General features: G+C 45.6%; 1 protein-coding gene across 1 annotated transcript in view; it reads left to right on the forward strand.

The window, feature by feature from the left end:
• Positions 1 to 1,094: 1,094 nt before the first annotated feature.
• The window catches only part of CHPF (chondroitin polymerizing factor), a 77,611-nt gene continuing 53,045 nt past the window's right edge, over positions 1,095 to 25,660 (forward strand). The window contains exon 1 of the mRNA XM_082260954.1: positions 1,095 to 1,394. Coding sequence (XP_082117080.1) covers positions 1,102 to 1,394 — 293 coding nt within the window. The 5' untranslated portion in view covers positions 1,095 to 1,101. The remainder of the gene's footprint in view (positions 1,395 to 25,660) is intronic.

Raw genomic sequence — 25,660 nt, forward strand, 5'->3', positions numbered from 1 at the left:
CTACTACGTCTCTGATCTACGCCTTCCATCCTCAGCTTCGCCCCTCTGTTATCTTCTGTCCCCCAATCTCTGACAACTGTCCTCTTCATTCCTGACATTGTCTACTTCATCCTCATCTACTCTACCCCCCCCCCCCCCCCATCTCCCAGGGCTTCATTTTTTCTCTACTATAAAGGCTTTCCATCTAGATCCACCATCCTCTGCTTCATCTCGCTCTCCATTCCTGGTCATTCTACGACTCCGTCATCTCCATCCTCTTAGTTGGAGGTCCTTGGTCTTCTGATAAACTCTGACCACCCTCTGCCTTGTCTCTCTTTCAATACTCTTACCTGTTATACAACTTTGTCATCTCCATCTTTTTCTACTCTACCCCCATCCTCCCGCTTGGCCTTTGTTCTGATATCTCCCATCCTTTTCTTCATCTCTCTTTTTTAACTCTCATCTTTGGCCATTTTTCAACCTCATCCTCTTCTAGCCAACCCCCCATCACCAGTGTGTCATCTTTGTTCTCTTCTAATATCCTTTGCCTCATCTTTCTTTTGTTTCATATCATCACTAGCCCCTTGAAACTTGCAGCTAAGTCAACCCAATCTTCTACTCCATCCCTCCCTACATCTGGGCTTAGTCCCCTCTTCTGATACATTCCTTCCATTATTAGCGTTCTCGCTCTTTTTATACTCCGTATTTATTGGTCGGTGCACAAATCTTATACCAGTCCTCTTCCTTGTATCTCCCATTCCTCTACACACCTCTTCTGGATCCTTCACCTACCTATAGTAACTTCCCCCTTTTTGCATCTTTCACCTGTCTTCCCTGTACTACATCTCTACCTATCACCTACCTAGAGTAACCCCCCCCCCCTTGAGTCTTCACCTCTTCCACCTGTACTACATTACTACATCTCTACCTATCACCTACGTAGAGTACCCCCCCCCCCCCCCCCGCCCTTGAGTCTTTTCACCTCTTCCACCTGTACTACATCTCTTTGGGTTCCTCCAGTTGGGGATGAGTTTGGTGCAGTGACTGGTGAACACAGCCTACAGAACACAAGCCTTGAAGCCAGTCCTTGGTTTGGAGCCTCCTGTTTTTTTTTCAGTGGAGATGAGACTTTCGATGGTGCTGTCCCTACTGCGGCCTGTGGGCCCTGTGGTGGTGGGCATCTCCCTGGGCTTCACCCTCAGCCTGCTAAGTGTTACATGGGTGGAGGAGCCTTGTGGAAGCGGCCCGCGGGTCCCCGGCAGCCCCGGGGTGTCCTCTGATTCGAGGGGCGATGTGAGCGTCGTCAGGAAGCCCAATTCGGTTCCGGCCGGCATGGATAACAATGAGAACTTCGAGCCGAAGATCATCCCTTACACTCCGCCAGACCCTTCGAAAGTTCAGAAGAAACCTGTCCGGTGAGTGTGACTCTCGTTTTCCCTGTGCTGGTCTGCCTCCCTAGGCATTCCTTCTGTACTTTGAGGTGAAGAGAGGACAGTTTAAATTCTGTCTGAAAGTCTTTTATTACTTTCTGTGTTGGGAAAGTTAAATTGCTTGTAATAACACTGTAAGTGATGGCTGGGGGGGGGGGGGATTTAACTCTGTCCCTTGTTATTACTGCTTTTGAAATGGATGTGTGCTGTAGCAAATGCAGATCGACCGATCAGAGTGGGCGCTCAGTGCCTGGACTGTGTCTGTGTTGCACTAATGCCTCGTACACACGCAACGATTATCGGCCGACTTTTGTCCAGAGTTGTGTTGGTTGGAATGTGCCTAGACTGCACACGAATTTTCTCGGCCAACAAAAATCTACTTCAGAAGTGATGTCATGTGATGGTTTACTTTCCGTGTGTTTTTTCTTCTCTGAGCATGCCCAGTCTTGCTCATCAGATTTTTGTCTGCTGAAATCTGTACTGACTGATGGAAAATCGGCCGTTGTGTTGACGGCCAACAAAAATGTTATAGCCTGCACACCAGATTTTTTTCGGCCGAAAAGTCGGAGTCGGTTGTTGGAAGCATCATACTAACAAGCCGAAAATCGGACGTTGGCCGAAAATTCCCGGCCAATAATCGATGCGTGTGTACGGGGCATTAGACTTCAGGGATGATGGTGTTGATTTACTGAAGGGACAGAGGCCATTCAGTTCACCCCTTAGGCCCCGTTCAAAACCTTTATTTGTGGAACATTCACAGTCCTGTACGCATCACCGCGATGTGAGGTACTGCATACTGCCTGCAATGGGATAATGCAGAGTGAAGGAATCTGAATGACATCTCAACACATCTGGCCAATGAAGTTTCGTTGCATAGCGTCAAAGACGCTGGTCCAATTTCTGCGTCCTGAGGTGCGTGCCAGCCCGTTCATTTTGAACGGACTGCGTGACGTAGCACTCCTTTACATGTGTAAATGTCCAAACTGATCAAGGTAACCCGAGGCCAACCAGTTTGAAGGAAACCATGGCCAGCTTGATCTGGGCAACCTACAGCCAACAATTTCAATAGGTTGCCTTGATCTGTCTGGCCATGATTTCTATCAAAATGTCAACATTGGAAAAGCTGACCAAATTAATCAAGGCAACCCAACGCCAGCAATTTCAGGAGAAACTAGGACCAAAACTGGCCAAGGCAACTCAAGGTCAACAATTTCGAAACTATAACTGAATTGATCAGGGCAACCTATTGAAATTCTTGGCAGTAGATTGCTTAGATCGCTGGTCAGGGTTTCTATCAAAATGGTTGTCATTGGGTTGCCTAGATTAGTTTGGTTTCTCTTGGAATTGTTGGTATTAGAAGATGCTGACCAAACTGAGCAAGGTAACCCAACACCATTTCAGGAGAAACTAGCAACAAAACTGATTAAGTGTACTCAAGGCCAAAAAAAATGACAAACTATAGCCAAATAGATCAAAGTAGCCTATTGACATTGTTGGCAGTTAGGTTACCTAGATCAGGCTGGCCATGGTGTCTTTCAAAATGGTTGGCCTTGGGTTACCTTCATCAGTTTGGCCGCAGTTTCTATTTAAGCCTAAAGCCCCGTACACGCGCAACGATTATCAGCCGACCGATCGTCCGACTTTTGTCCAGTGGTGTTTTGTTGGTTGGAATGTGCCTAGACTGCACACGAATTTTCTCGGCCAACAAAAATCTACTTCAGAAGTGATGTCATGTGCTGATTTACTTTCCGTGTGTTTTTTCTTCTGAGCATGCCCAGTCTTGCTCATCTGATTTTTGTCTGCCGAAATCTGTACTGACTGACGAAAAATCGGCCGTTGTGTTGACGGCCAACAAAAATTTTATAGCATGCACACCAGATTTTCTTCGGCCGAAAAGTCGGAGTCGGTTGTCGGAAGCATCGTACTAACAAGCCGAAAATCGGCAGATCGGACGTTGGCCGAAAATTCACGGCCAATTATCGTCGCGTGTGTACGGGGCTTGAATCAGTTTGATCAGAGTTGCTAAAGCCATCAATTTCAATAAAAAATTTTTACAAAACTTTTTAAGGAAACCCAAAATCAACAGTTTCAAAAGAAACAATTAGAGCTGTTGGGTCTTGTTTTGGGATGGAATCCTGGTTATTATTATGGGTGCGTTTATAGCCAATATATAGGAATTAATATTTCATCTCCAATTTGGAGGAGCAGGTTTGTGGGTGAAAACAGCAATTCGGTAATGAGCCAAGAATGTCTTCAGAGTCGCTGTACCTTCTGAAGTTACTGTTAGAAATAAGGGGCAAATATTCTAACCTGCGTTTTGCGAAACTGCTTTGCTGTGTGACTGTTTGCTGTAGATGTAAAGCACATTTTATTTTTCCACCAGGTCAGGTCCTATTTGCCCTGCGTTTGAGTTTCCGCGTATATTTTTTTATTTCAATATTTTTATTGAAAAGATCTGGTAATAGCAGATATATCCTGTAAACAAAAGCCAGTTCTCTGGTTGTCACCATATAAAAGACGCAAGTATATAAAGCATAAACAAGCAACATTTACATAATCCACCATCAGAAGAAAAAGCCTATTTTTTTTTTTTTTTGTTTAAAGGAAGATGGTTTGGGCAACACTTTGGGCCTTTATACACAGTGCAGGAGAATTCGCATTCCATTCGCATTCAAATCACTCTGCCCTTGCAATCTGCAGTAGGTGTAAGTGCAAAATTCTTGACAACCCAAACACAGATCGCTAATGCAGTGCGTTTGCCAGTACTGGATCGCATGATGGTAAAGTAACGTGATCCGACTGCATGCACTACTGATGCGTTTTTTTTTTTTCCTTATTCAAAATGAATGGGCAGAAATCGCTGTGCACAAAACTGCATGTGAATCACACAGGAACATGCACTGTGTTTCTGTGCCATTCACACTAGGGATCGACCGATATAGTTTTTTCAGCCCGATATTGGGTGCCGATATTCTGCACATTTAACGTCTTTTGCTGTCTCAAGGAATGTAAACCTCTCTTGTGACAGGTACTGTTTATGGAGGGATCAGGGGTCTGTAGTACCCCAAACCCCTCCTCTGTACTTATAGCGGAGTTTCACCCAAAAAGTGGAACTTCTGCTTCCACCTCTGGTGCCACGTTTGGCACCTTTCAGAGGGGAGGGGGCTGCGGCGCCATCCCTCAGAAGTTCTGTCTCCTTTCTCCCCCCACCCCGCCCCCTAATCGATCGATCCCTAATTCACATGCTTTTTCTAGTGCGAATGAGCCCTAAACCTGGCCATACATGGATTTATGTTTGGCTGGTTCAGCAGGGACTGGCTGAGATTCGAACCATCTATGGGCAAGCTGATTGTACTGTATTGATATTGAAGTGGATCCAGGGATTGACTTGGGTACAATCAGCTTGTTGGATTTCTAGCATGTGGCTATAGCTGCTAGCAATAATCACTGTTCTCCCGGGACAGCCCTCACCCTCCCCCCTGCTGGGGGAGCACAATAGTTTCACAGGAGGGATTCCCCCTATCAACACAGTTGATTTTTTGATAATCTATGGCCTGCCTTAAGCTCCTGTGGATGGGTGTTGTTCTCATGTCTTTTGCTTACAAATGCAAGGCTGCCCAAATTTAGCATTTGAATGCAAAGTGCAATTTTTGATTAGACAAGGCTGCAATTCAAATGCACTTCCATAGGACATGTTGCATGCAAAGTACAAAGCAGATAAAAGGCAGCCTCTGAGCGGTCATCAACACTACTCCCTTGAAGTCAATGGAAATCTGATGACCTGCATTTGACGTGCATCTACATGAGACATTATTTGGCAAATGCTATGTCTGTTGGTACCGAACTGTCTTCTGAGTCCTGTGGAGGTCCACCAGATGTGGGATTGAGACTGAATCCTTAAACATTTCACACGGTTCTAAATTGCAAAAGATGGCAACTAGAAGAATCCATCTGGTGCCAATAGCTTACATTAAAAAACAATGTTTTTAGTATGTAAAAAAAAAAAAGGGCTCGACAAATCCCAGGTGCCAATCCACATTTTTAGTCAACATGGTGACCTGGCGCCTGGGATTTGTCGAGCCCTGTTTTTTATATACTAAAATCGTTGTTTTTAAATGCAAGCAATTGACTTTGTATCAGACTATTGCAGTCCCTATACAGCAGAGCTCAGACAGAGGGAGCCAATCGGTTGTGCTGCAGAGCTCATGCACCAACAAGAATGATTATAGATGTAGAGAGCGACAGAGGGATGAGCTTATGCCTTCTGCTTCTCCTTTCCATGTCCAATCACTGGCTGGGGAGGATATAAGATTTGTAATTTTTATATAATTGCACTAGAAAAGTCAACTCCCCCCCCCCCCCCCCCCCCCCGCTCTACCAAAGTGAGAACAGAGTAAATCTCAGGACAGGATGGACAAATACAACTTTGAGAGGTAAAAAATAACCCCCCATGTAGGTTTGTATTCTGTGTACTAAACCATTTGCATGGAGTTATGCTTCAAAGCAAAGTGTCTGTTTGGGCTGGTGTCGGCCCCAGTGGCTGGCATGGGGATGAGGGGCTGTAAGGTACTAGGAGGGGAAGGTTGTGGGAGGAGCGGAGCTGACAGGGGCAGAGCGGAGCTCTTGGCAGGAAGTGTTCCCTGGGCAGCGTTCCCCCCCCCCCCCCCTACCTCTCACTGGGTTCGGGTCTGCATAAAGCTGTCCGCGGGGGCTCCCTGGAACAGGAATCGACAGCTTTGAATGGGCTCAGCAATTGTCCCAAGCCGGACACCACCTCGCTGGGTCCCCCCCCCCCCCCCTAGTTGGGCTCCAACTTCAGCTCTGAGTGGGGTCTAGGCAGCCTGAGAGCATGCTACTCCCTGGACAGCCAATGTGGCCACCAATCCGTGTCGTATCAGTGCTGCCTTAATAATGAAGGCTCATCAGTGCCCATCAATGCAGCCTATCAGTGGCACTCATTGCTGCACATTAGGGGACGTTTTTAGCGTTTTTCTGTGGCCGGTGTCTAGGGGAGGTTTGTGTAATGCCTCGTACACACGCAACAATTGTTGGCAGTGAATGTTCGGCCAACGTCCGATTGTCGGCTTGTTAGTATGATGCTTCCGACAACCGACTGACTTTTCGGCCGAACAAAATTTTGTGTGCAGGCTATAAAATTTTTGTTGGCCATCACCACAACGGCCGATTTTTCGTCAGTCAGTACAGATTTCGGCAGACAAAAATCCGATGAGCAAGACTGGGCATGCTCAGAGAAGAAAAAACACACTGAAAGTAAACCATCACATGACATCACTTCTGAAGTTGGTTTTTGTTGGCCAACAAAAGTCTAGTGCAAGTCTAGAGCACATTTCAACCAACACAACACTGGACAAAAGACGGCCGATCGGTCGGCCAACAATCGTTGCGGGTGTACGAGGCTTTCTTCAGTTGGCCTTCATCTTGTAGAAGAGTCGGGTGTACGGCAAGCTGTTCAGGTTACTAGTGAAGATGGAGTTAATAGAGAGAGTCCTCCCAGTTATGTCCCCTCTGAATCATCATGCTACAGATCAGACATAAGACTACAAACCTGATTTTAGCTGAAGGCTGCTGTGTTGTGACTTTCATAAAGGGAGAAATTGTTTAATTGCACTAATTGAGAGAAGTTTCATAGCTTTGAAGGAACACATGACTGATGTAAAGGATGGTCTGATGTTTGCACAACGTTTTTCATGAAGGGAGGAGGGACTGCTCCGAGTCCTGTAGGCTGCGTCCGTGCGTTCTGCACTGCTGTCAGCCTGCTAAATTGGCTTTAGGCACAAACTTTAATAATACTAACCAGACTGAATCCTGACATCGGGGCGCTGGTCTGACCTCTTCTCCTTGGTTATGGATCAGATCGCTTCTGACGACTTCTGTGAGAAAGCTGCAAATAATTTGTCACATGTGGTTGAATTGGAAACGGAAAAGACATTAAAAGTGCACTTCCCATTCAATGGCTTTGAAGCGGGATGAAAAACTGAGGATCATTTAGTGATAGATCACCAGTCACTTTGGTTCTGAGCTGGAAGTCGAGGTGTCTGTATAGCTTGTCTGAGAATTCCCTGGGTGGATGGAACAAGATCTGAGGATTTGGCAGCCCATACATTAATCAAAAAAAATAAAATCCGATTCCCCTCTCCACACATTCAAGGTGGATGGGTGAATTGTTCCCACTAAGGCAGTTGTGGCGAACCTTGGCACCCCAGATGTTTTAGAACTAAATTTCCCATGGTGCTCAACTACACTGCAGAGTGCATAAGCATCATGGGATATGTAGTTCCAAAACATCTGGGGTGCCAAGGTTCACCATCACTGCACTAAGCTATTGTGTTCTAATGGCGGAGGGGTCTTCCCTGCCATCAGAATGCCATGATCAGTGGCGGTGGCACTATTCATTACAGGAGAAACCAGACAGGTTGGTTGTACAGAAGTCGATTGGTAGATCAGCCTCCTGTACAACCAGGGTGCTCATATATGGACAGAAATTTGTCTGGTGTCTGCTGAACAGGCTGAATTTCCAGTCATGTATGATCAGCTTTATTCATAGTTCCTGTAGGCCCCAAGATGGTGCTTCACTTTCAGAATTCTCATAGGCCGGTTTCATACGGGCTTCAGCTTGCAGTGTAAACAGCAAGATTTGACAAAGCATTTGCAGAGCTTTCAGCAAGCTTTGTGGAAGCCTTTAGGCTCCATTTCTAACTTGTACACCTTGTCGGGCGACTTTGGTTATCGTTGGGAAACATGAAGTCCAATCAAATGTGTGACCTAAATTTGCAGCGACTTCAAAGTAGTTCATTCACTACTTTTGGTCTGATGCTCATGCAACTTGAGGGCCATAGACTTCAATGTTGACCTTTTTTAAAAGTTGCATAAAAGCCGTATGTTATACAATGCAACGGTTGTGCATTATCGCTGGTAAAAACCAACATCGTATCCAAGTTGCACTCCAAAGTCGGGGGCATCAAAGTGTGAAAAGAGACTTTAACGGAGTTGTAAAGTCAGAAGGATTTTTATCTTAATGCATTCTATAAAAAGTCTGTAACAGCTGACCTAGCACCCCCTAATACTTACTGAGCCCCCTCTCTATCCAGCGATGTCCATGAGTCCCTTGGCTGTCCGGGACTCTCCCTCCTGATTGGCTGAGACACAACCGCAGTGCCGTTGGCTCCCACAGATGTCAATTCAAAGTCAGTTAGCCAATCAGGAGAGAGAGGGGTGGGGCCAAACCACAGCTCTGTGTCTGAATGCACACAAGGAGCTGCAACTCTGCTCGGGTGCCCCCATAGCAAGCTGCTTGATGTGGGGGCATTCGACAGGAGGGAGCTGCTAGGAGCAGCAGAGAAGGACCCAAGAAGAGGAGGATCTAGGCTGCTCTGTTCAAAACCAACTGCACATATATTATACACAAAGACTTTACAATCACTTTAAAGTACCATTCAGCTACAGTTTGTAAATGCTGATGGCAGTGCTGATTGCTACTTTAAACAAGATGCTGGCAGGCTTCAGTGCCGGTTCACACTTGTGCGAGTGCCGGGTTCGCATGTAATATCGGAGCGCACTGCTCCGACATTACATGCGATCGGCTGTGCGGTGCGAGTTTAGCCATACAGTTTGTATGGCTAAATTCGCATCGCACCCGCTGCAAACACGCACAGGAGGCATTTTTGCAGCCGCATCAGGATCGGATCGCACAGCGGTTCACACTTGTGCGATCCGATCCTGTGCGAACTGCACGATCGCACTGCGATATGCGATCAAACTGGGGGTGTCGTTAAGATTACATTGACACCCCCAGCGTATCGCATATGGCAGTGTGAACTGCCGGGGGTGCGTGTGCGATGCGAGAACAGGCTGCGAATTCGCAGCCTTCCCGCATCGCATAAGTGTGAACCGGCACTCAACGCTTATTGAAAGTCTGCTGAAACCTGCTAGCAGCTTGCTTAAAGTGACAATCGGCACTGCTATTAGAATCGCCATTCAAACATGAGCTGAATGGTACTTTTAAAAGCTTCAGCAAAGCTTGCAGTTCACACTGCTCTTATACAAGCCAAAGCCTGTATGAAACCAGCTTTAATCATTCTTGCATGTGTACTCTTTAAAGACCTTCTTTCAGAACGTTATTCTGGGTTTGGGCAGAGTATGGAAGGGTAAGGACCTCTATCCTATTCCTGTCTGTGTCCCCATTGGGAAAGATCAGTGATCATGTGACCATTGTAATTGGCACAGTGGTCACATGATTGGGATCTGGTCCCAGCAGCTACCGATTGTTAGTGGGGGTCTGAGAGCTGTCTGATGCAGTGAATGCACTCTGACATGGGGACATTGGCTGCCCAGTGACATATGATATGTGCGATGTGTGGGCATTTAAAGCCCAACCTCCTTTGCCTCCATACATCTGTTATGCAGGCAGAAACAGGTAAATTGAGCAACCATTTTTTTAATACAATCAATCAAAAGTATTTTTATTGTTCCTACAGTGTTTTTTCCTGCCACTCTTAGGAGCATCTTCATGTTTTATGTGTCCTTGCACACTTAGGCTTTTAGTGGCATAAGCGTTGTTTTTTTTTTTTAAGCTGCAAAAAAAAAACCCAGAGCAAGTGCGTTCTGGAGCAGCAGCGTTACAGCTGTAAAAACTCCTGATGCGGCTAAAGGGGACGTAACGCGTACGGAGGGTAGGAGGAGTCGTGACGTCACCCGCTGTCTCACTGAGGATCTGGCTTTGCGAGCTGTATCCTGAAACTACTCTGTATTACATGCTGTTTTACCTAGCACTGGGCGCACAGGGCTTTTTCAAGTAAGAGGCACTATTTGTATTTAATAAACTGTGTTTTTGGAAGTACTTCACTATGCTCTGCCTTCTATTCTTTACTTGAGCTGCACGTGTGGGGTCAGGATTGTTCTGCCATATCTGAACCTGGAGCTGAGGGATGGTCCTGGAAAAATTCCCAGCTATTCCTATACTTGGTGTGGAGAGATTTAAGTGTTTATGACCCACTGTTAGCTCAGAGGTCAGTTGGCAAGGTAGGAGGCCAGCCTGTTTGGTGGCTCTGAATGCTCTTTTCACATCAAGCTCCAAGGGATCCAGTATATGTACTAGACCCGGGGTCTACAAACTATGGCCCTCCAGTTGTTCAGGAACTACAATTCCCATCATATCTAGTCATGTCTGTGAATGTCAGAGTATTACAATGCCTCATGGGATGTGTAGTTCCACAACAGCTGGAGGGCCGTAGTTTGAGGATCCCTGTTATAGACTATGAGCACTTTCTCTGCATGGGCCCCTCCTGCATGGATTTGTCTTGATTTAGTTTAATGGACTTTCATTGTACTTTGTAGTGGAAATTTTTTTTTTATAGCGCTGCACTAATCCCATTACAATATCAATGCGTGTTAACGCTGTATACGGTGTTAAGCCGCATCAAGTGTTTTTTTAAGCTGTGGTAATTGAATTTTGGAGTGAAAAATAGAAGAGGGCAGAGAAATGCTGCTAAATGCACATTGCCAATGCAAAACGCTTCTAAAGCGCCTTTCTACAGCTGCTTTTTCCTGGCGGCAGTACTAGTTTTGCAGCTGGTTTTTCTCTAACACCCTGTGTGCATGAGGCCTGAAGGTACTCTTAAAGTGGAACTAAACCCATTAACAGTTTAAATTCCTGGCATGTCAGTCAGGTTTGATTTGATTTAAATCACTAGAAAAAAGGCTTGATTTTAAATCATAATTTTTAAGGAGCAAATGTCATCTGTCCCACATCAGCTCCTCCTCTGACCCGCTGTTGACTCACCGACAGTCTTTCACTTTAATGGGACAGCTGGTGATGTGGCAGTGACACAACAAGGTGAGGGACGTGGTGGCAGCAGGGGAGTGGATGCCCGCTAACAGGCGCTTAAATGCTGGATCTGAAATGACAGGGTCTCTTTAAATGTAAGGACTTATTCTTGCTGGTATTTGGTGTGAAATTGTGTGAATGCATCAATGCAGTGCATGTTATCTCAGCCTGCAGAGCTTGGATTCATTGAATGAGTTCACCAAAAATGTAAATATTGCAGAATATACAGCCTCATGCTACATAACTAAGCTCCATTTTGTGCTGAATAAACCAAATTAATAATGTATCTTAAATAGAAAACTACCGTATCTTCCGGCGTATAAGACGACCCCCAACTTTTCCAGTTAAAATATAAAGTTTGGGATATACTCTCCGTATAAGACTACCCCTCTTCCAATGCACACGCACACCAAATAAAAAAGAAAAAAACATCAGATTTGATTTCAATATACTGTATACTGTACTGCTATGTTTTGCTATAATGGCTGCTTGTAAGCTTTGATTGGCTCTCCCTGCCTGCCCAGCCCTTCCTGTCTCAGAGATTATGGTATTGCCCAGGGTATAGAGCAGCGATGTGACCAGATAAAGGAGTGATTTTATATTTTATCTTTTATACCGGTATTTCACCTTAAATTTTATATTGTACCGTATATACAGTTGGGAAACATCATTTTATTTATTTTCTTCCACTTAATTTACACCCCTTTATCTGGTAATAATAGATGTGACCAGATAAACCCGCCTCTTTCACCTGTCTGGCCCCTGCCCTGCTTGTACCGTAGTCTATGACACAGGACTCCCTGTCAGAGTTGGTATCCCCGCCGCCGAATCTTATCGCGCATGTGCACCTACACCGCTTCAGGCCTCAGGAGCGAGACGCAGGGATGGAAGCCGATAAGAAGGTAGGATACCAGAGCGGGCAAGCGAGCGGGCGGGTCAGACGGGTGAAAGGCAGGTTTTTCCCGATGCATGTGATCACATTGCCACTCTCTCCATACCCCGGGCATACCACGGATGTTTTTGAGCGCCCCCCCCCTCCACCGCATATTCTGATTCGGCGTATAAGACGATATCCGGCGTATAAGACGACCCCTGACTTTAGAGAAGATTTCCAGGGGTTAAAAAGTCATCTTATACGCCGGAAAATACGGTATCTTTTTAGATACAATTTTACTCAAAGCATTTTATTAAAATTTCGATTAAAAAAAAAAAAAAATCAAATTTTAACCACTTCCAGGCCGTCCGCCACAGTTTTGCGTTGTTATTTTGACATTCAATACTGGTGTTATGGCTGCAGATAGCTGCCATAACCCTGGTATTTTCTTACAGGGCTCTTTTCACATAAAAGTGGCCCCAGCGGTGGATTCGCCACAGGATCACTTTTATGGGCCAAGGGAGAGGTGCCCCCTCCCACCGCTTCGAAGTCTTTTTCCCAGCTTACCAGAGCCATCGATCCATCCATGTCCCAGGCAGGAAGCAAAACTCTGCATGTCACTCCACATCCGTGTACGCTGCCGGCGTGCGTTCCACGGTGGTTACAGGAAAGGACGTCGTAATGCTCCGCTGCCCGGAAGTGCGACGCGTTTCGCCCGCCTTAATGGGCGTTATCAAAGACCTCTAGGTCTTTGATAACGCCCATTAAGGCGGGCAAAACGCGTAGAGTTTCGGACTGCAGCTTATATACTTTGCACCTTATATATGGTTGCATATATATATAATCTTTTTTGCACTTTATGTATTGATTTTTGTACTTGGTGATCACGTATGCACTTTATCTTATATGAATTTTAATATTTTGATCAGTTATATTTTTATATACACCTTTAGCACTATATCTATATATATATATATATATATATATATATATATATATATATATATATATATATATATATATATATATATATATATATATATATATATATATATATATATATGTGTGTGTGTCTTTTTGTTTTTTACCTGTTGGCGCTGCCTTTTATGAATTGTAGCTTTTCTGGTGTTTTACCTAGTGAGCAGCAGCTTCAGGATTTAACATACAATTTTTTTATCTTCACCTATTTATACATCACAGCGCTGGTATTTATTGATTTTATATTACAAGGGATGTTTACATTCCTTTTAATAGAAAATAAAGTGACCAAAATACTTTTTCTTAGCCCCGGTTCACACTAGGGCGACCTGGTCGCCTCACAGGTCGCCTCCCATAGGGAAGCTGGGACCCTAGAAAAAGGGTCTGGAGCTTCTTTGGGGCGACCAGGAGGCGACCGCCATAGACTTCAATGTTATGAAGTCCGTGGCGGCCGCTCCGAGGTCGCGGCGCGCTGCTCGCACCGCGATCTCGGAGGTCGCCCCTGAAAGTAGCGTCGCTCCTATGTGAACCGGCGCTTAAAGGTACATTTTTAAAATAAAAGGTAAAATAAAGAGAAAAAAAAAATTCGAAGTGCCTCGTCCCTCCAAGCTCGCGCGCAGAAAGTGCATATGCAAGTCGCACCCACATATGTAAACTGTTCAAACCACACGTGAAGTATCGCCGCAATCATTAGTGAGAGCATAAATTCTAGCCTTGGACCCCCTCTAACTCTAAACTAGTAACCTGTAGAAATTTTTAAAGAGTCGCCTATGGAGATGTTAAGTACCATGTTTGTCCCTATTCCACGAGCGTGCGCAATTTTGAAGCATGACATGTTGGGTTGTTGGATATCTATTTCCTCTGCGTAACATTATCTTTCACATTATAAAAATAAATAAATTGGGCTAACTTTACGGTGTTTTTTTTTTTTTTTTTTTTCATAAGTTGTATTCCCCCCCCCCAAAAAAAAATTGCATTTGTGAGTCCGCTGCGCAAATACGGTGTGACATAAAGTATTGTAACGATCTCCATTTTATTCTCTAGGGCAGTGGTCTTCAACTCGGTCCTCAGGGCACACTAACAGGCCAGATTTTAAGTATTACCTTGGGGAGATGCAGACTAGAATACTGCAATCGCTGAGCAGCAAATGATATCAGCTGGGATGTATTTCTTGCAAACCTGGCCTGTTAGTGGGCCCTGAGGGCCAGGGTTGAGGACCACTGCTCTAGGGTCTCTGCTGAAAAAGAAATATAACGTTTTTCCAAAACCATCAAACAGCTGGGAGTCATAACGGATCACGTGCAGCACCATGGCAGTTGCAGATTAAGTAGAAGCTAAGATGGAAGCTTCCTTGGCTGCAAAGGCTGGGGGGGGGGGGGGGGAGAGGTTAGGTCCGATTTAAACTTGGACTGACCGGCTCCTGATTTCTGCATTGGTTGATTCACATCTCGCACAATGGCTGCAGAGCAGCTGTAGAAGAGCGAAGCACGGGTTTCCTTCAGTGTACATTGTAGTTGTTACAAAGTGTAAACACATTTCCTTCTGCATAGTTTCCCATATGAGCTGCTGGGTAATTTATGAATGAGCGCTGCCGTCTCCAGACTAAGATCTGTGTGACAGATCGCTGGCAGCAGATCTGAAATCATTTCAACACGGCCTGAAATCACAGCCGCTATTAAAAGTGTCTTCCATTTGTCTTCCCGCTGCAAATAAAGATGTCATTACTATCGCTCTGGATACTTTTCCTTATGGAGGAAAAAAGCTTTGCGGCTCTGCTTTGCACACAGCTGTATGTGTTTTGTGAAACTAATTGCTTGTAGGTTTTGTTGCGAATCTGTCACGATTGAAGCCGCACATCGTGTGTTGTAGGGCAGATGGAGACCAGACACTTTTCAATTTGCGTGCTTCTGGTACCGAGTAATATCTAGTGCAAAATTATCGACTTTGACAATCTTTTCCATGCAAGGAAAAGCAACAGGATCACCCAAATACTTGTCTGTAGCTTCACCTTTGTTCACCTGGAACGATGACCTATACCTGGTACATGGGTATGGGGCACACGTGACTCTTCTTTCTCCAACTAAGCCTACTAAGGGATGGTAAGGGTAAGCAACAGGCCAGCATTTTAGTGCCATGCAATAAATAGAAGTTGCGCAATAGTGAATGTCCAAAAAAATCGGTTGATTATCAAATCATTCCATGGGTGATGAAATAAGGAATCCTTGATGTGGTGATCATGAGACCATGCTGTCCGTCACCATAAATAGTCTTAGGTAACACCACCACCACCACTAAAGGCTAAAATGCTCTTACCAGCAACTATTGACCCTGTATTTAGAGGTAAGGGACTCTTTTGGTTTCATACCCAGCCGGTGCCTTTATGTAGTGCAGGGTCCTCTCGAAGCTCCACATACCGATACTGAAAATGGTAACATCATAGAGACACCCAAAAACATAAAGGGCTCCACATAGTGTAGATCGTTAACACTTTTTATTGTATGTCTTTAAAAGATTGCACTTACTTGGTTGGCAACTTAAAATTGCCTTTAAAACAAACATGCTGACCAGCATGAAAAACACAGCCCATCCTTCCGGGGATCGCAAATGTGGTGATGTCAGCAAGCTGCTCCATCCTATACGTTTCGTCATATGTTGACATCTTCTGGGGTACGGGTGGCGTGCTGAATCACCGCTACTTATACAGTATAAACTTAGCCAAGCCTCAATGTGAGCCTTGGCTGGCCGTAAGCCTCCAAGAGCACTAGGTCCCTCTCTCAAGGTGTTTTGTGATGTGGTTCTAAGGGATTTAGTTTTCAATAGGTTTTTATTAGGTTTTAAGTGCAAGTCAATAACATAACAGAAAGCACCAGGTAATTGACTGTCAAAAAGTGCAACATTACAGCATGGGTAAGGGATTCGGGGACGCAGCCCCTCGGAACACACAATAAAAACATTTCCCACACCCGCAACCCACCATGCCCCGCACCGAGGAGGCCCAAGGCAGGCCCAGGGCCACCCCCCCCCCACCCAGCGCCCCATAAAGGGAACACACTGCGCCAAGGCAGGGGAGAGTCGAACACCCGGGCCCCAACCCACCGCCCCACCATCGGGGACAGCGGGGCCACAGGAAGCGGTGTGCGGGAGAAGAAAAACCCCAAAGAAGTCCCCAGGGGGTTAGCTCCGTCAGGTGTCCGAACCCCATAGGGAAAGAGGGATCACAAAGAAACAACTTAGGAAAGAGAAGGAAACGGAGAAAGGTGGAAAAGAAAATGAAGAGGAAAGGTAGGGGGAAGGATTAATTGGCATCCAGGTCGGGTACGGGGGAGTGCTGCTGTCACGACTGTCCCCCCAATTGTGAGCCTGTTGGGGAACAGCTGTAAATCATCTAGGTCCCGCCAGATATCTGATCCAGGGGTCCCATGTCTTTTCAAATAGGGGTAGCTTATCTTGGAGGATGGCTACCATGCGCTCATTCACCATAATCCATGTCAGCTTAGCTTTAAGCAACTCAAAACAATATCACCAGGGACCGCCATGAACGAGCTATGGCGATCTTGGCCGCCGTGAATATAAAGGTGACCAACCTCTTCGTAAATGTAGGGGTTTGCTCAATTGGCTTGCCTAACAACGCCTGTATAGGGGATTTGACCAAGTTGACACTCGTGAGCGAGTAGATGAAGTTGTATACTCGTATCCAGAACCGGTGGACCTTAGGGCAGGTCCACCAAATATGGAGGACCGTGCCCACCTGGCCACAGCCCCTAAAGCATAAAGGAGATGCTCCCTGGACTGCTGCTGCCAGCCGAACCGGGACCATATACCATCTGAGAAATACTTTATAATTTGCCTCTATTAGGGAGGTATTTATCAGGGACTTACAGTTCATGAGTGCCAGCTTGTTCCACTCCGCCCTATCTAGTTCCTCACCCAGATCCGCTTCCCGCCGGGTCATATAAGGCAATTTGGTATCATCATCGAGTAACATAGTATATATCGTGGAAATATAACCCTTCTGCTTGTCTATGTTGTTACAAAGATACTCCATGGGGGTAGAGGTAGTCAAATCAGAGGCTCTTCAGAGAAGAGGCATAGTGAAGGATCTGGGTGTAGCGGAAAATCTCGCTCTCTGGCAGAAAATATTTGTCCCGTAGTACAGTTTTAGAGAGAACACCCCTGTTGTCCATTAGGTCAGCTAGGCGGAGAAGAGCTTTGTTGGTCCACCATGAAAATGCTTGGGGACAGAGGCCCGGAGGAAACCGAGGATTACCCAATAGGGGCATGGGGGGACCTGAAGCCGTGACGTTTCGTCAATCTGTTCCAGATATCTAATGACAGGGACAAAGTAGGACACAAAATTGCCGGGCGGTCCTTAGGCTGTAACCACATCAGGTGTTCAATCGGTGTATTGGGGACATGGTAGGCCTCCAGCTGGGTTCTAAGGGATTTATACCAAATTAAGGTAAAATGCAAAAGGGTCCAAAAGAAATTTGGACTCTGTGTAAGAATAAAGAGTTGGTCATTCGTCCGGCTGATAAGAGAAGGGACCTTTGGTGGTATCTAAGCCTGTTTATGGTCACATCAAGGATTCCTTATTTCATCACCTGTTGATTGATTTGATATCAACTGATTTTTTTTTTTTTTTTTGGACATTCACTATTAGCGCGACATATATTTATTGTATGTTTTGTATTGTGTATATCTCACAAAATGGTTGCAGCTCACTTTGGTTTATTCCTACACTAGCGCAGGTTATTCTTTTTATTTTTGCTCAGTGTTTTAGTGAACCTGTAACTTTCCCTATAGAACAGGGTCACTGGCAGGTTTCTTTTTACAATGAAAAGCAGAACGCCTTCACCCAGTCTTCGTTTGGGTTTGGGATCATTGGCCATCTTGAATGGCCAGCCCATAATGATGTAACTTCCACACATAGGAGTGCATTCATTCCAGCACCTAATTCTGCTGAGAATATGCAGAGTTGTGCATTGAACTTCATTAATTTCGGCATAAAAAAATGCAGAGATGCAATGAGCTGCGCTTTGATTGGCCAGGACATAATGATGCAATTTCAGGATGTCATTCATTCCAGCACCCAGGTGTGCGGAGTATATATAATGAGCTTGCAGCTCCAGAGATTGTTGCAATGGGGCAGATAAGTTTGGCTGCCTGCATATACTATATATTTATAATATTAAAAAAAAAATAGTTTTCTCAGTTTAGTTTAAGGCTCCTTTCACATATATGTGAATCAGATCCGTTTTCAATGGAGCTGGTTCACACGTCCTGGGCGGCCACTGTCCGTCTCTGAAAAGGGTCCTGTGCGATTTTTTTTTTTTTTTTTTTTTTTTTTTTTTTTTTTTTTTTTTTTTTTTGGTCCGGTTTAGGTGCGAATTCCAGTAAAGATTTGCACCTGAACCGGTGAACAAAACCGCACCGGACTGCAAATTGCAGCTGGACATGTGTGAGCCTAGACTTAGCCCTCGTTCACATTGGAGCGACTTGTCATGCAACAAGATGCAGGAAAAGTCTCCTCCTGTTGTCGGCAGTGGTCATTTTCAAATTGATGCAACGCCAACTTTGCGGTGCTGCATCATTTTGAAGAAAAGTAGTTCCTGCACTACTTTTGGGTGTGACTTGAATAGACCTCTTTGCATTAAGCCACACAGATGTCTTCAAAGTACAACCCTAACCTGCGTCTTTGAAACTTGTGCAATTACAGATGTCACGCATTTAATGTAAATGAGGGCTTGGGCTCCGTGTGTGTGTGTTTTTTTTTTTTTTTGTTTTTTTTTTTTTGTTGTTTACATTTTAAAAAAGTGCAGTGTCAAAAAAAAAAAAAAGTGTGCTATTTTTGGCAATGCAGAGCATTTACATACTTGCGCTATAGCGCAGGTTTCTTTTAAATATATTTGTCTGTTACAATGCATTTTGAATAACAACAATGTTACATGTGCAATAAAAGGGTTTTAGGGCTCATTCACACTTGCAGCCATGCATGCATTTGTGCATTTTTATTTATTTTTATACAAGTTTTTTGTTTCAGCTTTAATAAAAAGTCATGTGATGTTTCAATCAAGTGGTTGTAAACCCTTCCACATACCCAGTGAGGTGACTGGCTTCATGTGATACACAGAAAATTTCTGACACAAATCCTCCTGCATAAGTGGCACCTGTTTATCTGCAGTCTTCTCTACATCCATTCAAAGTCTGGAATTTCTGAGTTGTCAGAAAAAAGGGGGCGGCGAGCTAAAATTACTCTACAGAGATCAGTGAGGAGAACTCTAAGAGCTGATTGGATGGAAGAGACACAGTCCCTTTCAGACAGCACACTGGAACAGGGCCGAGGCTGTTAAATCACAGGCTGTGTGCCCGAGCACTCTCCTTTTTTTTTTTTTTTTTTTTTTTTCTTCTTCTTCTTCCTTCTGCTTTTTTTTTTTTTCTTTTCTTTCTTTTTTTTCCTTTCTTTCTTTCTCTTTTCTTTTTCTTCTCTTGGCGTCAGGAAAACTTGTCAGTAGTGAGTCATGCTGATAGCAGAAGGAGGCAGCAGACAGAAATGACACTTCTTGATCTGGATTGAGACAAATACACACTAGAGGGATATGCGTGATTATATTTTTTATATGTCTGATTTTTACAACTGCTTTAGGTTATTTTTGGCTGCAGTGTGATGCAGTGAATCCCATTCCACCATGCTGAAAAAAGTGCTGAATGCCATCATATTTTTTAGCATGTTGCTCCACAGCGCAGTGGTGTGAACTGGGTTAATCTGGAACCAGACTTTTTTCCATTGCCTTGTTTTGTGTTGGGACTGCGGCATAAGTAAAGCCCCGTACACACGCACCGATTGTCGGCCAAACGATCGGCCGTCTTTTTGTCCAGTGTTTTGTTGGTTGAAATGTGCTCTAGACTGCACACAAATTTTGTCGGCCAACAACAACCAACTTCAGAAGTGATGTCATGTGGTGATTAACTTTCCGTGTGTTTTTTCTTCTCTGAGCATGCCCAGTCTTGCTCATCTGGCTTTTGTCGGCCGAAATCTGTACTGACTGGCGAACAATCGGCCGTTCTGGTGACGGCCAACAAAAATTTTATAACCTGCACACCAGATTTTGTTTGGCCGAAAAGTCGCAGTCGGTTGTCGGAAAGCATCATACGAACAAGCCGACAATCGGACGTTGGCCGAACATTTACGGCCGACAATCGGTGCGTGTGTACGGGCCTTTAGGCTGCCTAATGCACTTGATGTGAACAAGTTCTCAATACATGTTAGCGCAAGGCAAAGGTGTGAGCCCTGCCGTATCCTTGTCTTACTCTGTACTAAAAAAAGCCGCATGGATTTGGGAGCTCTGGGCAATAGATAGTAATTACCAAACTTTCATATAAATACTTGTCTGTAAAGCGAAGTAGGACACGCTAGGAACGATCGTTCACAATGAGAGCTTTTTGCAGCTGTCATCAATTTAGATTTCTTTGGAAACAGCTGAAGACATTTACTGCACTCTACAGAATAAAGATGTTGCCTTCCTGAGGAATTATACACTCAAGGTTCAGTGGGGGTGAGTGTTGTGCGTTCTTTCCTATTTACAAAGTGCTCAGCAGACATGGCTACTTACATTGACTGCTATCCTGGGCTCAGTTAGAGATTTCACTTCCCGTCCTGCTGACAAGTTTGAGGAGCTCCAGGCTCCCCCCAAAAATTAAGTCAGCAGCTACAAATAACACTGAAAAATGTAAAGTGATGCACGGTGGGGGTGGGGGGGGGGTGTTCAAAATATGTATGCAAGTTACTCCCTAGTGGAAGAAGCTCTGGGGGGGATTCCAGGATGGGGAAGGATCTGGGGGTCCTGGTAGAAGACAGACTGAGCAATAGCATGCAATGTCAAGCTGCTGCAAGCAAAGCCAGCAGACTATTGGCATGCATTTAAAAAGGGGAATTGACTCCAGAGAGAGAACGATAATTCTACCATTGATTTAAACTCTTGGCACACATCTGGAGTATTCTGTCCATTTCTGGTCACCAGTCCTCGGGAAGGATGTGCTGGAGTACAGAGAAGGGCTGACAAATGAATAAAGGGGACTGAAGGACTACAAGCACGAATATATTCTCCCTAGAGAGGAGATATGATAGCAATGTACAGATATCGCAATGGTGATCCCAGTGTAGGTAGCGAACTATTCTGTCTGAGTGTAAGAGGACACGTGGTCACACAATGAGATTGGAGGAGAAGCGGTTTAACCTTAAGCTGCGTGGGGGATTTTTCACTGTCGGGGCAGTGAGGATGTAGAACTCTCTTCCACAATCAGTGGTGTCAGCAGAAAGTATTGATAGTTTTAAACTAGGGATGCACCGATCCAATATTTGGATCGGAAATCGGCCCCGATCCGGACAAAATAGCTGGTTCGGAGATCGGTAAAGTTCAGCCGTCCCACGGGCCGATCCGGTTTTTGATGAGTAACGGCTCAGCCATCCCTTACTAGGTGCAGTAGTAGTTTTGGATGGGAGCCGCTACTTCCTGTATAGGTCCGGCTCACAGGCGGAGTGATATCGGATGCACTCCGCCTGTGAATGGAGGAGCCGTACACATGAAGCAGCGGCTTTGCAGCCGCTTGCTTTGTGTGTAGCTCCGTATCGGTATCAGCGATTTCACCTCGCCAGATATCGGTATCGGCTCCAAAAAAGCTGGATCGGTGCATCCCTAGTTTAAACTCTGGGATGTGAATCTTGGCGAACACAATACAGGGATATAGGAAATGATTGTCTACACGAACACACATAAAGCCACACAGGCTGAGCTTGATGGACTATTTTCTTTATTCAACCTTTCCTACTGTGTATCTATGTAAATTCTGTAGCTGCTGTTTTAAGGACACTTACCTGTCCAGGGATCCGACAATGTCCTCATCCAAGCCGATTCTTCAGTCTGCTTTGGGTCCAGGCGCCGACATTATAAGGGAAACAGGCATTAAAGTTTTGCAGTTTTACAGCCAGGTTTCTACTGCGCGTGTGCGAGTCGCGCTACGATTTGTGATGGTACCCGCTCCCACTTCCGGTCAGATGCACCACGGTGACCTGAGCCAGAATTTCACCCCTCCTTTCCCTACAGCCTTCTGAAACACATTACAGGTCCCAGAACGCTGTGGGGAAAGGAGGAGGGGTAAACTTCCGGATCAGGTCAGTCACGGTGGTGTATCTGACGGGAAGTGGGAGCGGGTACCTGTCCAAACCACCTTTTTTTTTTTTTTTTGGGTGAAGTTCTGCATGAAAACAATCAACATTGTTTTAATCCTCAAGCTGCTAGCGTTAGTTGATAGGACAAGTATATCCTGTTTACTTGTTATAAACTTTTTATTTTACATTTCTTTAAGTGCTTCCTAGTTTCTTGCCTAGGCAAATTATGTACTACATCCCAAGAGTCATCAGGAGGGGCTTTCTCAGTCAAGCCCACCCTCTTGCCTGTAGGCTTGAGCTAAGGGCAGATTGATTACAGGAAGTAAATGCTACATTAATCATCTGCCCTTACTCAAGATGGCTACAACCAGAAATGCCAGGGTGGTATTTTTTTTAAAGTGATTTCTCAACAAAATGAAGTATGGAGACATGGATAGATGGGGGGGGGGGGGGTTGCTTTAAATATTAAAAATGAATTAAATGGGGTTTGTGGTGCTCAGATGTAGTGAAGATCCACTTTAAAGCAGATCGTCCCAGAACCTGAACGCTACAAACCAAAAACCCTAAAGCCCCGTACACACGCACCGATTGTTGGCCGTAAATTTTCGGCCAACCTCCAATCGGCCGGTTGTCGGCTTGTTAGTATGATGCTTCCAACAACCAACTGTGACTTTTCAGCCCAACAAAATCTGGTGTGCATGCTATAAAATTTTTGTTGGCCGTCAGCAGAACGGCCGATTGTTCCTCAGTCAGTACAGATTTCGGCCGATAAAAGTCAGATGAGCAAGACTGGGCATGCTCAGAGAAGAAAAAAACACACGAAAAGTAAACCAGCACATGACATCACTTCTGCAGTTGGTTGTTGTTGGCCGTCAAAATTCGTGTGCAGTCTAGAGCACATTTTGACCAACACAACACTGGACAAAAGTCGGCCGATCGGTCGGCCAACAATCGGTGTGTGTGTACGAGGCTTAATTCCTTTTTGGAGCCAGGTAAGCCCAAGAATCACCAGAAGGCAGTGGGGCTGCTTCTAAAAGTGATCCAGCGGCTAATCAACTGCTGGGTCTGTTTTTTTTTATTTTTTTTATCGTAAAGAGCAGCAGCTGCAGAAAAATGTAATACCAGGATATGGCCTCTAACTGCAGTTATAACCTCGGTATTACATTGCAAAATCATGACGTATTTTCCCACTTAGGCGGTCGACAAGTAGTGAAATTCGTGGCGTTCAGTGTGATGAATGCTGCCTTATTCTGTTAACACTTTTGTGTGTTGGATACATCCGCCCGGCTTCCTATAGCTCTGTCACTCTCCCTTTCTGAGCCTCTAACATATTTATTTGTCCAGCCGGTGGCTTGCACTTCAGGAAGCCATTTGTGAATGAAACATTTCCTTGTATCGAGTGTACAGGGGGTCCTGCGTTTTTAACTCCTACAAGGCAGGCGTGTGCCCCTGAGATTTACAGTGGTGACGGCATGACCCCTGCATAGAGCGGAGTCAATGTGGAGTCTGTTTTCCTGTCACTGGGGGCCTCTTTACTGGAGTCCTGGGCCCAGGATGAAGATGGTGCTCGTTAGGTTTAATGACTTCCTGTTGAAGACTCCTTTTGTGTACAGTGCAAGAGGCCGAGCCGTCAGTCTGCGCACAGGGGGTAGCGGTATTTCGTGTCACGTTGCATTAACTTGTACAGGAGTGTTCAGTTACAGTGCAAAGAGCAATGATCTTATGTCATCAGCTGCTTTCATCTTTATTCAGTCTACAGTCCGAAAGATGACTTCTGATTGGCTGCCAGGAACATCTGCTCATTTCTCTGCCTTGTGGAATACGCCAAGGAGGAACTACAGTAAAGTGCAGATCAAGCCAAACTTTTTTTTTTTTGACTAGCGTAGGTTAGGTGCCGATTCCATCTCAGGCTTTTATTACTTTCCTGGCTCCATTATAGCAATTTCCCCATTTCTTGTCCCGGTGACAAAGGTTTAATCAGATGGGAAGTAAAGGAAAATCTTCAAGCTGACCCCCAGCTTTCCCTTCAGTCTTGCACAGTTCTGATTTCAATGCACACTGTAAGCTTCTCACAATGTGCGTTAGAAGCTGCAGCAAGACAGCACCTTATTCATTTCCTGGCTGGGGGATGTCTAGCTTTATCTTTCCTCCCCAGCTTTACTATCCCAGTTCTTTCATTCATTGACAGTTCCTCCCATCATGGAGGCTCAGCATCACATGTGGATGCTACCTAGGGTGCTCTGTATGTAAAGGCAGCCTGCCTAGGAACACGCATTCCACTTCTAGACCAGTGGTTGCCAACCTTTTGGACCTCAGACCACTAAACTCGCAATTTTGAATCCGGCGGACCACCAACACGATTTTTATATGCCTTTTACACACAATGCTCTGGCTCTCAGCCCCCCTCCTCCTCCTGGATTACACTGCTGCCTTATACACACAGTGCTCCAGTTCTCAGCTGCCCTCCTCCTCCTGGATCACACTGCTGCTTTATACACGCAATGCTCCGGCTCTCAGCCCCCCCCCCCCCTTCTGGATCACACTGCTGCCTTATACACGCAATGCTTCGGCTCTCAGCCCCCCTCCTCCTCCTCCTCCTCCTCCTGGATGACACTGCTGCCTTATATACACACAATGCCCCGTCTCTCAGCCCCCCTCCTCCTCCTGGATCACATTGCTGCCTTATATACACACACAATGCTCTGGCTCTCAACCCCCCCCCCTCCTCCTCCTGGATCACACTGCTGCCTTATATACACACAATGCCCCGGCTCTCAGCCCCCCTCCTCCTCCTGGATCACACTGCTGCCTTATATACACACAATGCCCCGGCTCTCAGCCCCCCTCCTCTTCCTGGATCACACTGCTGCCTTATATACACACAATGCCCCGGTTCTCAGCCCCCCCTCCTCCTCCTGGATCACACTGCTGCCTTATATACACACAATGCCCCGGCTCTCAGCCCCCCTCCTCTTCCTGGATCACACTGCTGCCTTATATACACACAATGCTCCGGCTCTCAGCCCCCCTCCTCCTCCTGGATCACACTGCTGCCTTATATACACACAATGCTCTGGCTCTTTGCCCCCCTCCTCCTTCTGAAACACTGCCTTATATACACATAATGCTCCGGCTCTCTGCCCCCTTCCCCTGCATCACACTGCTGCCTTCCACCGGCTCATTATTGGATTTCACCTCCCTTATCCAGCCATGTGCTCAAGCCCTGTGCTCCACAGTCTGTAATCTGCACTGCCACTGGAAGTGCCCTCCTACACCTCCCGCTCTGTGCACTACTCCCAGCACATCCCTCTGAGTTCACAGGAGCCGGAACTACAGAGGCGCCATCGGGTATCAATGCGCCCTGACCATATTGACTGTCGGGGTGCATT

Source organism: Pelophylax lessonae, assembly GCF_965119305.1.
Source record: "Pelophylax lessonae genome assembly, chromosome: 6".
NCBI lineage: Eukaryota > Metazoa > Chordata > Amphibia > Anura > Ranidae > Pelophylax > Pelophylax lessonae.